The sequence below is a fragment of the Nymphaea colorata genome, chromosome 11, assembly GCF_008831285.2.
Source record: "Nymphaea colorata isolate Beijing-Zhang1983 chromosome 11, ASM883128v2, whole genome shotgun sequence".
In the NCBI taxonomy this organism is placed as follows: domain Eukaryota; kingdom Viridiplantae; phylum Streptophyta; class Magnoliopsida; order Nymphaeales; family Nymphaeaceae; genus Nymphaea; species Nymphaea colorata.
Window position 1 is genome coordinate 769,730 of NC_045148.1, and position 15,239 is coordinate 784,968.

The window sequence follows — 15,239 nt, forward strand, 5'->3', positions numbered from 1 at the left end:
CTCTCCAACTTGAGGAGGAGATTGTTGAGGCAACGGTTACTCTGCAGCCAGAGGAAAGTTAACATACCTTCCTCTTGTGTAGCAATTTTTCCTTTGTTGCTTCTTTCTTTTGTTGTTTCCATCCGTTCCCTCCATTATATGTTTGTAAGGTGAACCACCAAAAAAGAAAAAGGAATGAAAAGAAAAAAGAGGTCTGGTTTTGTTCTCCCGTGAATGTAGGGAGCAATAGTTGAACCATTTTAAGTTTGTATGAAATTTTCGTCCTTCTTCAATATTTGACAAATCTCTCATGTACCAAAAAAAGAGATCACGCGCAAAAAGACGGCTAGAACACGGGATGAGCTTAACTTTTAAGTTGGAATTTGATATTTCGTTTAACTCTCTTTTTCCATCTGAAATTTTTTTGCAGAAGGATAATTTAGAAAAAATGGAGAGAGAAGCGGACCAAGAAAAAATCTTTATTCAATCTGTGATTTCAATGTCCACCACTCATGACGGATTAGAAAAATCAAAGGCCTTGATGTTGTTGCTTCTCTCGCCTCCATTAAAGAGTCCAGCCATCGCTTCTCTCAACTAGCTCTTGGGCTTCAACCGGCAGCCGATCGATCAGGGCAGCGGTCTTCCAGAGCTACCATGGGCAGCGGAGACCAAGATAAGAGGGTCGGCGAGACGACGAACATCCACGTGACGGCCCTGGACGGGCTGGTGAGCGTGAACTCCCTCTTCACCATTGCCGTATTTCTGGGGCTTTCTCTGGCCAACCCCGGCCAGAAGAGCCTCAATAGAAGGGCCGGCTGCGACGCCAGCGCGGAGGCCGCCCGCCAGCTAGTGCTGTGGGAGGTGTTGTCTTTCAGCGCCTTCCTCTTCTCGAGCCTCATTGCGCAGGGGCTGAAGCTCTCTCTCGTCATCATCAACAGCGACGATCGGGACGAGCCTCGTCACGCCGCCATCGGCTACCGCCTTCTGAGGGCGGGCTTGGTGCTGTCGGCCGCCGGCTCCTTCTTGGGGTGCGCCACCCTCACCATTTCCATGGTGCTGTTGGTGGAGATCAAGCTGGGGGTGCTGTCCTGCCGGGGCTGGCACTCTCTAGTCGCCATCGCGGCGCTCGTCACCCTCGTTCCCATTGGGGCGCTCGCCTACATCTCCACCTTCTGGCACGCGTTCTTTGGCTCTAAACAAGGTGATGCCAAGTCCGCTAACCCCTTGTCGAACAGTTAACGCCTCCTGGAGTACGGGAGAAGAAACCGCGGACTTCTCTCTGCAACAATCTAGACTGCGCCACTTACCTTTCTCGAGAAGAACGAATCAACAACTATTTAGCTCATAATCGTTTCTGTTCAAATGATGTTCTCCAAAACATGTAGCTGAAGTTGAACATTGTGTTTAAGATCAAACTAAGGTGCTCTTCTGTTATGTTGTTGTTCCATTTTCCTTTTTTCTGGTCATGCAACACTCACGAAGAAGGAAACTTGTCATGCATCTGTCTCTGTGCTCAGTGCCAGTAGATTCATTTATTGCTGCAACAGTTCCTCCTGTTGCTTTGAACTGGCTGTGAACATGAGCAATACAACTTGATTGAGACGAGCTTTAAACTTTTTCCGTTATATACGTTCTCCAGAACACGAATAAGACGTAGGTTCGAAGAACGGTGAACTAAAAACAACAATAAACAATGAAGAAAGAGCAGTGTCTTTGTTGTTATGTGCCAAGTGGCACGCGATCGACTTTTTGGAAAAGATATATATGATCACATATCTTATCGTTTAATAGTTTAATATTCAATCCCCCTTTTCGTTCATTCATTTGGATATTTTACGAACAACCTGTAAAAATAAAATAAAAAATGAAATATTTAAATTAGTAGCACAATAAAACAAAATATGAAAATAGAAAAACAAAGCAAAGTAGACATCTCATTGAAAAAGAGAGAGATTAACGGGTAAGCATCCGTGTCTTCAGGCAAAATATTGGCGCCTCTTACATGTTCATGAGCGTGCATTGAATGGTTTATTTAGAATTGCATAGCTCATTCATTAAAAAGTTGTGATAAAAAAAAAGATGACATTATCTAGTATTAATTTACATATATATTTTTTATTTTTATATTGACCTTTCATTCACAATGAATTAGAGACCTGTGATAAGTGAGTTGGGCGATCAACTTTGAAAATCAGACAAATTACCATTCCGTGTGTATATATATATATATATATATATATATATATATATAATACTCTAAATATGATATTTAAAGTGTCTTTTTTGGAGATCTAACTTTACTAATATAATCTTGTGGATAGGTTGATGTAAAATATTAATTAAGTTGACCATTTTTTGCCCTAATACACGAAAATGAATGGCTCGTAGCATCAACATTTTGATGGTAGAAAAATCAACATTGTTCATAAAAACAACTTGATTCAAAACATGATTTATATCAAAATAGTTTTCATAAATATGTTAGAATATTTATATTTTGTTTCAAATAATTTTTTATCAAAAAACTGAAAGGTTTGGTTTTTGTCCCTAGCTCAGCTGTCTGGTTTCTACTGATAATTTAATGGTTGTTAAAAGTATCATGAACTATTATCGAATTATAACTTGTCATTAATGTTCACGTACTGTCTTCATTTTAACGATAGATTTTTATGATTTATCCGTTGATATATGTACATAGTGTGTGTGTGTGTTAAGTTTTATATAGTCCATGTATGTAGATGAGGTCCAAACGTAGATAGATGGTTCACTCTTGGTATGAGTTTTACCTAAAAACATTTCACTACCGACCCAAGTTCTTATCATTTCAGAAAAAAAAGTTAATGTTGACGTTTTGCCACCAAAATGTTGTTTTTTAGAGTTTGTGGGTATTACCAGAAAACAAGTTTTCTCAAAATTAGCCTTTAAAAGAAATTGTTTTGAAATTAAGGGATTGAATAATTTGGTCTCCCAGATTATTCACAAAAAAATGAGTTGTTGTTTAGAAATTAATAAAAACACAAACTAATTTTGAAAAAAATCATTGAAGATTTTTTTTTTTTTTTCAAACATAACTAACAAGCTCTAACAATAACATCATTCAATTTCAATATGGCAACTTGCCTTGATTTAATTTAATATCTCATTCTACCCACATGAACGGTTCAAATTCGGATCAAATAAATCCTATACCAAATTTGATTCAATAAGACCCCTTACTATATCAGATTTACATCTAAATCAAATTTGGACTTTTCATTTTAACTTGGAATTCTATATGTGATCAAGTGGGATCTTTGTCGGATCCTAGTCTGATATCGACCCGGATTTGGATTCGGGTACAGAACTGCACAGTCGGAATCTGATTTGTAAGTTGTAACGGATGTAACTGTCATTACCAGATCCGACTAAACGGGTTCAAAATCCAATCCGTGATGGGTTTCCCGATCCATTCATGAAAGATCTTGACTGCCTCCGATGTGCCACGTCACGCATGAATCAGCATGCCACGTTTCAAGAAAAAAAGTGGCGGATAATAGAGCGCCACGTCACCGGAAAAGTTCATCTAGTGGTGCAGGTCAAGCCACGTCATCACGAAACCCCCGTTTGGTTCTTCCTCTGCGCCTTCTCAGGCACACACTCTCTCTCTTTATCAAATTCAGGATGACTCGCCTTCTCCCGTCTTCCTCCGCTTCTCCTCTCTCTAGACTACTTCCTTTCTCGCCCACCTTTCCTCTGATCTCCACCTGCACATCTTCGTTTTCTTTCCCTAGAAAACTCGCCACCAGCTCTCTGTCTCTCTTTCCCAACCCCACCAAGACCACCACTACCTTCTGCGGCAGCACTTCCCTTCAATACCCATTAAACATGAGTTCTGCTGCTTCATTTAGGACAACCACCAATCTAGGAAGAGAAGTTTTGGAGGTGCCGCAGATGGGTGAGGTAGAGATGCACCGTGTTGCAGGGGAAGCGTTGCAGAGGTATACTTCCAATCAACTGAAGAGGGACGGCAGGGGCGTGGCGATCGTCTGGTTCCGGAATGACTTGAGAATTTTGGACAATGAGGCTCTCTTCTTGGCATGGAAGTCATCGGAAGCTGTTTTGCCGGTGTACTGTCTCGATCCCAGGCTATTCGGGACTACCCACTATTTTGGATTCCCTAAAACTGGAGGTAGGGCGTTCGTTCAAGTAAAAGGCATGAATTTCGTTTGTCTTAAGTGAAAACTGGTTCAGCCAACATTTTGTTTCTTGTGAACTTGCAATTGGTTGATGAACTGAACTGTGTCTATATTTTCACGTAACCGGTCGTGTTGCGTGATCTTTTCTTTATTTCTATTGTTGTCATTTTGTAGAAAAAAGTTTTTAAAGACTTTTCTGTGATGAAGATTGTAAATACTTGATGCACTGTTCCCGGTGTTGGATTAAATGCTTTGCACATCCCAGATTTTGATGCTTAATGTGTTGTCTTGCAGGTTTTAGAGTGGAATTTTTGTTCCAGAGCTTGGATGATTTGAAGAAAAATCTTCTGAAAAGAGGATTGAATCTGCTCATATGCCAAGGGAAACCAGAAGAAATACTTCCTTCAATTTCTGAAGCCCTTGGAGTCCACACGGTATGTGACTTTAGAAGATTGCTGTAGGTGAACTGCTCTGGTTTTCTAACCGATTGATCAAATATTCAGGTTTACGCACACAAGGAGACGTGCAGTGAGGAGACACTTGTAGAAAAACTTGTTAACAAAGGCCTTGAGAGGATTTTGCTTCAGCCACAGACAACTTCCGCAAATGCCGCTACTAGAACACCAAAGTTGAAACTTATCTGGGGTAGTACTCTGTACCATCTTCGTGACCTTCCATTTACTTCTGGCAGTTTGCCTGATGTTTATACACAATTCCGTAAGGTTGGAGTACCTAACTGCCATTCCTTTTTCATTTACAATCTCTTGCTAGTTGCTGTTCCTTCTATTTCTTGCTTTCATGTAAACAATTGGCTAATGTTTTCTCTTTTTGTTGGTTGAATGCATGATCCAGTCTGTTGAGTCCAACTGCAAAATCAGAAGTTGCTTCAAAGTTCCTGAAATGCTTGGGCCCCTTCCTGATAACGCCATGGATCAGTTCGGTGGATGGGGAAGTGTTCCTTCAGTTGAACATCATGGAATGCAGAAAAAGGAGGCAAGTTATTGTTACTTTGTTAGCTATGCATCTGTTCTTGAGTGGCCTGCTTGCTGGACTATCAGCACAGTCCACAACAAAGAGGCTCTCTCTGGCCATGTCGGTCCTTGAAATTGAGATCTTTCATGATTATATGATTTGTTCACATCCTGCAACTTCTACTGGACTAATTCGGTGAATGATAATCATACGGCAAATTTTACTGCTATCTGATCGCCCAAGGATTGTAATTATACTCCTATAACAGGCATAAATTGAATCACGTACTTGTTTCCTTCCTTCGGATTTTCTGATCTTAATTTAGGCTGTTGAATACTTTGAAATAACACTCGAAAATGTCTGGAGACTAAGGTGGTGTTTCTGTTGGATGCAGATTGACAAAGGGATGCATTTTACTGGAGGTGAAACTGCAGCTTTGGCCAGAGTAAATGAATACTTCTGGAAGAAGGCAAGAACAATTGCTACTCCTCCCAAAATTACTGGATTGCTCACACTTTCAGTTTTACAGAAGCTGTGCATATTTAATGAGTACATCTTGTCAAGGAATCCCTGCAAGTCATAGGCAATTTCATATCTCACAACTTTCCAGTTAGACGTCGGTGCTGGTTTTCCTGCTGAAGTAATCAGCCCTTCAAATGTTGCACTTGTCATTTGTGTGTGGTTTTCCTTATATGCTGTGATTTTAAGCATGAAAACTGCTTTATCATGGATGTCAAACATGAGTACTTGCTCCTCAAATCTATGAGGTTGTTTCTTGGTGTCCAACTGTTGCAGGACTTACTGAAGGTGTATAAAGAGACCAGAAATGGCTTGCTGGGACCAGATTATTCAACCAAGTTTTCTCCATGGCTTGCTTTTGGATGCCTTTCTCCTCGTTATGTCTATGAAGAGGTATACTTCTGCAGATTATAAAAAAAGCATTGGTAGTTAGGGAATAATATGAGCCCAATCAAAGGCTAGTAGGCTACTTGATTGCATCGAAGGGAAAGTTCTTGTTGCAACTTGATTTGGGTACTTGTTCAGAGACAATACCAAAAAATCACACTGCAAATGCATTCAATCAAGCACCTAAGCACTATTCTTGGTTCAGTTGCAATTTTATAATTTGGCTTGTTCATGTGTGTTCTTTAACATTCTTAACAACACGTCTTCCATCATTCCATGTTTAGGTAATGAGATACGAAAAAGAAAGACTTGCAAACAATTCAACATATTGGTATGTCCACAATCAAAGGCACTGGTTTTACCATATAAAGCTTGCTGGTCGCAAACAGGAACCTTCATTCACTTAGCGGTTTCCTTTTACTTGCACCCCTTTGTATTTATTTCAGGGTCTTATTCGAGCTGATATGGAGAGACTACTTCAGGTTTTTGTCTATGAAGTATGGAAATTCCATCTTTCATCTAGGTAATTTTAGATCATTTTTTGGCTTATAGTTGATAACATGAACTTTGGATGTAAGTTCTAACAACCCAAGTAAATTCATCTCCAAGGAGAGAGAGATTTTGTTGCTGAACAAACGAATAGGTAGAATCTTGAAGAAGAACATTCAAGCAACTTCAATGGACTTTTATCTCTCCACACAAAACTAGAACCTGAATGTTTGGGTTTAAAACTTGTGTAGAATGAGCCTTCCTTCCTGATCTTGTCATTGATTTTTAGATTTAATCTGTTTTGGATTTTTTTCTTGAGGTGATCAGGATTCACCAGACCATGAGGTTGGCCAAAAATGTTCGACTAGCGAAATTGCGTAGCTCGTTTTAAAAGATTTCCCGATGTTTGCGAAAATATCGCGATATTAACGTAAAAAATGAGAAAATCGATAAAAGAGCTAAAAAATCACGATATTTTGAAAAAAAGGGAAAATATTTATCACATGATTATTGTGTTTTTTCTTGATTTTTTCATTTTTCTGTTTTTAGCATTGAATATTGTCATGGATTTAAGTAGAAACTTAAGGTAAGCTATTTTCGTCATTTTATTATCATTTTGATCATTTTTATATAAGTTTGTTTATGTTTTGCTATTAGTTTCTCATTTATTTCATTCATACCTAACTTTAAAAAAAAATCCAAGATTTTCACGAGAAAAACAACTTTGCTGTTTAAAACCCAAGAAAAATCTCACTGTTAAAAACATGAGAACCATATTTGTGACAATGGAATTTTAAATATAGACGACCAACTTCAAATATATGTTGTCAAATCGGCCTCTTAGAGAGGGAGCGCACCGAATCTTGTTGGACATTTTCTGTTTATTCTTGCTGATTTCTTTTTGCTGAAAAAAAATTCAGGTGGACCGAGAAAACTAGAACATCTTAGATGGAGCAAGGACAAGAACTTGTTTGAATCATGGAGGGATGGTCGAACTGGGTAACTTTCTTAAGCTCTACCATACAATGATTTTGTGATCTTTGCTTCATTTGATTCGGCTGCTTAGTAAAAATAGTAATCCTCCTGCAGCTACAGTTTGCATAAACCATGGTCCATAATTTGGATCTGCTGTCGCAAATTTTGTTGCCGTGAAAATATCCTCTTAAATCAATGGACACAGAAACGTTGGTCCTTTTGCGGCAATAAACAATTGGACACAAGCAAATAAAATTTAAAAAATAGTAAAAATACAACAGGATACATGGATTTAAACAAAATGAGCGTCTTATGTTACTTACATCGTGTTAGGTAAGATTAAAAAAAAAATTGCAGTCCTTTTTTCAAATTAAAATCTTTTAGTCGTGTGTTCTCATGCTTGCAACGTAAATACCAGAAGATTGAAATATGAATTGTTGGAAAATACTGCGACATTTTAACCCGTCAAAATCATGCCACAGTTTCGGCGTACTGATAAAGTTTGAGAACGAATAGAGAGAGATGAAACTGGTAAACAAGGCCTCATCGTTAATCCAAGTAATTAGTTAATGGGTTTATGGTCTGATCTTGTATTGCGGTTGGTTGTTTGGCTTTTCAGGTACCCACTCATTGATGCAAACATGAAGGAACTGTCGTCCACCGGATTCATGTCCAACAGGGGTCGTCAGGTGAGCGCTTCTGTGACTCCCCAACAGAGAAAGTCAGATATATATATATATATATTATATATATAGAGTAATGGTAGACACTTTTTGCAGATCGTTTGTTCCTTCTTGGTTCGAGATATGGGCATCGATTGGCGGATGGGTGCAGAATGGTTCGAGTCCTGCCTCGTCGACTACGACCCTTGCTCCAACTACGGCAACTGGACTTATGGCGCAGGTACTCACCCCTACCATTCCCAGATGCTAAATCCTCCGTGGGACAGCTTTATGGACGATCGGATTCGGACATGCTCATTTTGGTTTCTTCTTATTTTATCAGGCGTCGGAAATGATCCACGGGAAGATCGATATTTTAGCATTCCAAAGCAGGTTGGTACTATCTATATACCCTCAAGACAAGCTTCTTTATCAATTTAAAATGATATTTTCGGCGTGAGTTCCCGGTGCTTTATTTTGAAAAAGGGTAGAATCCTATGAGCGCAATTAAGAAAGTGAATATATCCACGGGAAAATGAGTTTCCTCCGTGACTTGCTAGGCACAAACGTATGATCCAGAGGGGGAGTACGTATCCTACTGGCTGCCGGAGCTCCGATCACTCCCAAAGGACAGGAGGCATTCCCCCGGGATTTCTTACGTCGACCGCGTGGTGCCGTTGAAGTTCGGAGCCGCGCCGCAGCACCACCACCGCCCTCACAGGAAGGACGTCGGCCGCGCCTCAGCACCACCACCGCCCTCACAAGAAGGACGTCGGCCGCGCCGATAGCAGGTCAAGAAGGCAGCCGCAGGACTCCTCAAGCGACGCACCACCAAGAACATGATGAACCTATCCATTTATTTCACCAATTTTTGGTGCTTTTCAATAAAACAAGAATTTTTTTTCCCAAGTGAAAATTTTCTAATTATCGGGGGAAGGTGGGGAGACTGGAGATGGATCGAGATCCCAAAGCAGCAGAAGCGACGGAATCTCACATGCTGTTTGGTGAGGACGTACACGTACTACCACGCCCGAGCATCAATTGAATGAGACACAAACACGCCCGGATCTTTTTACAACCACGAAAACGATTTCACCGCCATCTTGACCGTTGGTGGTAAAAAATCCAAGGGTAGAGACGAGCCCCACCATTCACCGACCCTGTCATTCACCTTCTCCACGGCCCCTTCTCGTGCAAGAATCCCACTTGCTCTGTACGAAAACCGCTTTCCATACCGGAAACCGTCGAACAACAGTAGCCGGCAGTATGCAACAAAAGAAGAAATTTCAATCCAGGTCCAGTTTTTTGCCTCCAATAAAAATAAGTCCCTGGTAAAGACATTTTTCAACCACAAGAACCACAGCGAGTCCACCTTGACCAACATCGTGAATCCGTTTTAAGAAAAGAAAACAAGTTGTCAGGGTTGAAGACGGGGTCATTAATGTTGCTGACTTGGGCTGATAGAAAATTGTCAGAAGTCAGAACCCACAGCGAGTTATCCAAAATCGTATACAGAAGGGCAATTTCGTCACGGCTGAATAAATAGGGAGACGGGCACCGATCCGACTAGGCGTGATCCTAGTGGTAAGTAGCCAGGAGCACCACTGGAAAAAGCGTTTCATTTTCCCAAGGAAGCATTTCTAGCCGGTGTCTTTTTTCCCGGCGAAACAAACGGGGTCAAAACAATTCCCCGGTACATGAGCGGGAACCCAAAAAAAGAGCGCGAAACGCTCGTGATGGAGGGAAAAAACTCGAAAAAGGAACCAAAACAAAAAAAGAAACCGAAAATTTCCATGGAATTTAGGAACGAAGGACCAGTCACGAGGATGCGTTACCGCTGAAGAGGAAGAAACTGCTGCCGTCGGCCACGCCGGAGTGGTCGAAAAGACTGCAGAAACCGCCGTCGTCGACGGCGATGTCCGGCTCCCCCCACGCATCGTCCGCCTCGCACAAGCCGAAGCCCTGGGCCCGCATCGCTTGGAACTCCTCGTCGAACCGCCAGTCGTCCACCAGGAAGCCCACCGCTGGCTCCAATAGAGCGAGGCTCGCGGCCGACTCGCAGCCGATCGAGGTTGGCGGGGGCAGGCCTAGTTCGTCATCTGACGCGCCCAGGAGGTAACCCAACGGAGAACCGGATGCGATGGATCCCGCCTCGACGGAGCTAGGGATTGGAACATTTGAGGGCGACTCATTTTCCGGCATCTGTACACTGCTCGCAGAGGAATCCATCACCGTCAAGAGTTCATCCGATAAAGGTGTTGTCGACGAACTTTTGTCGTTGATCCCAGCGTCAAGGAGAGAGCCGTCGCCTGAATGCGCCGCGGTCTCGAATGTCAATGTCTCTTCCCCGAAAACGGATGGAGGTTGATGAATCTCCTCCTTAAGGCTTGTCATTGCTCCACTAGCAACGCCTTCCTCCACTGCATTTCCTTCGCCGGGAACGCCGACAGGTTCAAATTGCCTGTGGACTGCGTCCTCTCGGTCCAACAAGGTAACGGTTTCAGCGTGCATCTTCTTCAAATCCGGCAATACTTCGCCATCCTCTTCCCTGCTACGCTTCGTCGCCATCGCCAACTCTTGGACTCCAAGAAGCACAAAAACTGACGGCGAGTCGCCGGAGTTGAAAACTCCAACTCAACCACGAAACAAACCGAACAAGCAGCACCGAAAGTTGTTCGAAAATTGACCGGACTCTGGCCTCCAAACTAGAGGAAAACTTCCACAAGAAGAAACAACGAGCACGACATTCGGAAAGAGACCTCGTTCTTCGTACGCGCCTAACGAGGAGGAGGAAGCAATGGTGGGAAAAATCTCCCTCGGAACAATGGCGCAGGAAATGCTAACGGCGTCTAAGTTCACTGTAGAGTGATGGAAACACTAACGCAGAAGCGGAACACCAGACGGAAGCAAATGGAGAAGGACGACGGAAACCTAACGGCGAATCGAAGGATAGAAAAGTAATATCTGAAAAAGGCAAGAAGGACGGGGGTCGGTCCTGGGAAGAGCGGGGGTTTATAAAGGGGGGATTGGGCCAGGTAGATCTGTGTGGACGCGAGGGGCAAGGGATTAACCGGATTTGAATGTGGGACTGGGAGGGGTTGGAGTTCGACGGTGGGGCCCTGCGTCCGCTGCACGCGCGGGCCCCGCAGCTTTATCCGTTACGGTCTCCGCCTAACCTTGGCCGCCCGATCATGGTGTATCTTTTTTTCCAATTTCCACGTTAGCTTTTTCTCTTTTTTAACTAACGGTTCGGGTATGTGGAGGCTTGATCCGATCCGGATGGTGAATTTACTCGGTCAAAAGGGGGATTTAGAAAAACTCCTGATATCTTTATATATTCCCATTTGCGTTGTCGAGCTTCGTCAGTTTCTTTTTTTTTTTAGTTAAATTTTTAATTTTGAGGTTTTCGAGAAGAAGAGAAAGAAAGAAGCGGCAGAAAGTGCGGAGCGTGGAGGGGGCCGCGATTGCCCGTCCGTTGCGGTCGCACCGTTCCGTTGGACGGAATCAACGGGGGCCTCGGTCAAGCAGCGGATGCTTCATCTTTCCGGTCGACGCACCGGGCAACCCTCCCGTGCGGTCACGGCGGACGTGATGGCCTTATGGTATTTGGTTAAACGCGTCAATGACAGAAATGCCCTCCACGTTTATGGCAAATGCATAGTGGGGCCCGCTTCCTAAGCGAAGGGAAGTGCGGGTTGTTGAGGAAGGACGGTCACGTGATGTGTTGGTGCTCTGATGCACGTGGTCCGTCCCGCCTGGTGGATGGACGGCTCAGATTCGCTGAAACCCTAGCTGCCGGTTCGTGGACAAGTAACCCTGGAATTCTACTAAGTTGTTCCATCAAATTTCTCTATTTTGGATGTGATTATTAAAAAGGTAATTACTGAGCCGTAGCTTTTGGATACTGTGAGTTCTTACCAAAAAAAAAAAAAGGTGTCCAGTCTGATGAGAGAGGTCCACTGCTTATTTTGTAGAAAAAATTGATTTAATCACCCAAGCATTATGAGATCTTAAACAATGTTGAAGCCCTAACTTTATGAACATTAGTTGAAAATTTTTATACAAAAAAATAGAGTCCTTGGCTCCTTGCATGTGACAAAGAAACCAAGTTCAGCTTTGAATGTTGTTACATTTGATGACGTGAATTTTGTACAAAAGAAGTCGTGAGAAGTTTAACTTAAAGGGCGTTTTGCTTTGTATCATTTTGTTCACATTTTATCTAAGAAAAATTGGGCATATTTTCATGAGGAGTTGGTTGGCTTTCAGTAATGATTCTCTCTTCAGTAGCATGTATAGTAGTAGGTTTGTCCTATCGATTCATGCGGTACTTCATTGCATTACCTACAGCAACTATTCTTAATTTTATGAGTGAATAGCAGATGGTGGAAGCTTGAAGGAAGACTGCTAGGAGGAAGGGAGAGTAGGTAAGGATGCTTAGGTACCAGCAGCAAATACAGGTGGTCCTTTTACCCATGTTTTCGGTAATGCTTAAAAACTTGACATTTCAGTTTTGGGCCTTTCAATTCCCACATAAATTCTTGACCATAACATCTCACTGCTCATGGATTGAACCTAAAGACCGTCAAGTCAAAAGGTTCAGTGTGCGTTTCCTTGCATAAACCGATGGTAGAATGCATGCCCCATCTTTTGTATCCCAAACAAATGGTTTCATTAAACTAAGCTTTGCATAATTGAGCGCATTCATGCAGTTAGGATTGCAAACTACTTGAGAAACTGCTTGCATCTGAGCCGTCCATGCCAACTCTAATCTTGACCAAGATCTTCTGCACTTTTCTTCAATTTCTTAATTATATGAACACAAATGCTTTGAATTGATACTGAACTAAAGATCATGGGCCCATGTCAAACAAGGACAATAAATTTTGTTGACAGTATATAACGAATCTTAGGTAAAGTAGTTGATATAGGCCATTCTTTCATGGCAGAACGTACCCACTGGCCCTGGAGGAGGTGATGGCCGTGTCAATAGAAACAGAAATTATTTGGGTACTCGATCAAAGTATTGAAACTTCCTAATTAAGGGATTTTGCATATTTGGTCACGTATGGGATGTGATTAACAAGCACGCAGTAAGCATGTTGCGGTACTGGTCGAGTTTGGTGGCAAGTGATAAAGTTAGGTTCATACTTCACCAGCTCATTTTCATGTGGAAAGGCAGGTTTGGCGCAAGTTTTGGCCCTCACGCAACCCATTTAGATGGAAGGCGATGGAGCGTGTAAATGAATTAGATATATTTGATGCTGATTTGATCTCCAATCTGTTTAGCAAGATTTGGTAAAGAAATACAGATCCAAATACTAATACAATGCAAGTTTATGACCAATCTAAATCTGATTATTTAACTCCTCTTAGATAAGATTCTAACCCAATTGCATATAAATGTCTGATCATATGCTAGTCAAATCACAATTATATTTGAAAGGCATAGTTCAAATCCAATTATATGAAATCTTATAAAAGCTGGATTTAAACGCCTAATCGTGATCAAGATGAAACACGGCCGTTCCACAACCTGGGCTTTTCTCTTGTTGCTTTTGTAGATGGGTAGAATTTTTTTTTTTTTCTTTTTTTTAGTGTCGACTCGATTAAGGCTCGACAAACTTGTTTGAATAAAGTTGATATTCATCGTGCCATGTTGAGCTTGAACTCGACTTATTAAGGCTCGACAAACTCATAAACTCGTTTGAATATATAGACTTGATTAAGGCTTGTCAAACTCGTAAACTAGTTTGAATATATCGACTTGATTAAGACTCGACAAACTCGATTAAGACTCGAGCTCGACTTGACAGGTACATGTTGAGCTCGAACTCAACTCGATTATTTGAACGAGTCGACTTATGAACTCAAGTTTGACTCGTTAAGCAAATGACTCATCTCAAACTCGCTCGCTCGCCGAGCTTTAACGAGTCGAGCTCGAGTACTTCGACTCGTTGTTCACCCCTAGACATTAAACCAGTCATTGGCCAGATTTTTATGAGCGTCAACTCTCTGTGCAAATTAAAACATATATAGACCATAAACCTAGATTTAGCGCGTAGGAGTAACAAGGTCTCTGAGACTCAAGTGCAGGTTTTCTGTACCACAAAAAAGGAAAAGAAGATCGATGTGCGCACATAATATATCCTCTTGTTTGGTACACAAATGTCTTGTTGAACATCACCAAGTTAACCAGACATCGCAGGTTTGAAAGCCAAAACATGCTTTCTTGGTCTCAATATTTAAAGCAGAATGTACTCTTATGTGGGCAGAGGGATCCTCAACCTTAGAAGAGAAACCAAAGGGAAAAAAAATAAAAGGTGATCCCATATGCAAGAATTCCCTTTTCTTTCCCTATTTTATTCAAACCAATTGAAAAACTAAAGCAAACTCCCCACACCTGCCCAGATGAGTTGGTTTAACTTTCCATGTCTCTGCACCTACCCCAAATGCGCTTGCTTGATCTTCAAGTTGGAGAGGAGAAAAGAAAGGAGGTTCTTAAAGACCTACATCTTAGGTCCACATATTTGATGTCCCCATCATCATTGAGAATGCAATATAAACCAAATGATGGGAGAGCACATGGTTTATGCGTTTTTTCATCGCCCAAATCTCTCTTTATGCTACTTTTGTTCTAAGAAAATGGAAGTTGTCTGGCTGTCTAGAATTCTTCCTTTTCACATTATGGGAACAAGAACTTTTGATGCCGAGCTATCGAGTTACACTTTAGAAGACATTTTAAAGGTCGTGAATTCAATAGGAAAGCAGCCCTTTGATTTCGGAACTTGTGGCAGAAGTCCGATCACGGTGGTGAGCAAGGAGATGCTAAGTTGAAGGCATTAAGTTAATCTCGACCCTTCAAATAAAATTAGTTTTTTTTTTCATTAAAAAATGATAAGGCTTGAAGGTAGGGTTCATCCTACTCCTCAAAATAAGAATGTTGCTCGTAGAAAAGGTGGGAACTATAGGGATGTCAATACGTCCTATTTGGACTGGATATTTGACTGTACCATTTTAAAAAATTCAGAAACGGTAAAAAAAAAAAAAGTTAATACCTGGTTAAGAAATCGGATTGAATTCG

At 41.7% G+C, this 15,239-nt stretch overlaps 3 protein-coding genes across 3 annotated transcripts; 2 read left to right on the plus strand and 1 right to left on the minus strand.

Moving 5' to 3' along the window:
- The first annotated feature begins 529 nt into the window (after positions 1-529).
- LOC116264817 (uncharacterized) lies at positions 530-1,413 on the plus strand. Its single transcript, XM_031645227.2, has one exon. The coding sequence runs from the start codon at positions 634-636 to the stop codon at positions 1,216-1,218; it is 585 nt and encodes a 194-aa protein (XP_031501087.1). The 5' UTR covers positions 530-633; the 3' UTR covers positions 1,219-1,413.
- Positions 1,414-3,613: 2,200 nt separating this feature from the next.
- Positions 3,614-9,074, plus strand: LOC116264399 (cryptochrome DASH, chloroplastic/mitochondrial). The gene is made up of 13 exons (XM_031644591.2): positions 3,614-4,147; positions 4,449-4,588; positions 4,658-4,876; positions 5,007-5,147; positions 5,521-5,595; positions 5,922-6,038; positions 6,317-6,363; positions 6,479-6,555; positions 7,442-7,520; positions 8,116-8,185; positions 8,276-8,399; positions 8,502-8,551; positions 8,719-9,074. Exons 1-13 carry the CDS (start codon positions 3,640-3,642, stop codon positions 8,944-8,946), a joined length of 1,875 nt encoding a protein of 624 aa, XP_031500451.1. The 5' UTR covers positions 3,614-3,639; the 3' UTR covers positions 8,947-9,074.
- A 689-nt stretch (positions 9,075-9,763) lies between these two features.
- On the minus strand, positions 9,764-12,155 carry LOC116264400 (uncharacterized). Its single transcript, XM_031644592.2, has one exon. It carries the CDS (start codon positions 10,724-10,726, stop codon positions 9,977-9,979), a length of 750 nt encoding a protein of 249 aa, XP_031500452.1. The 5' UTR covers positions 10,727-12,155; the 3' UTR covers positions 9,764-9,976.
- Positions 12,156-15,239: the final 3,084 nt, after the last annotated feature.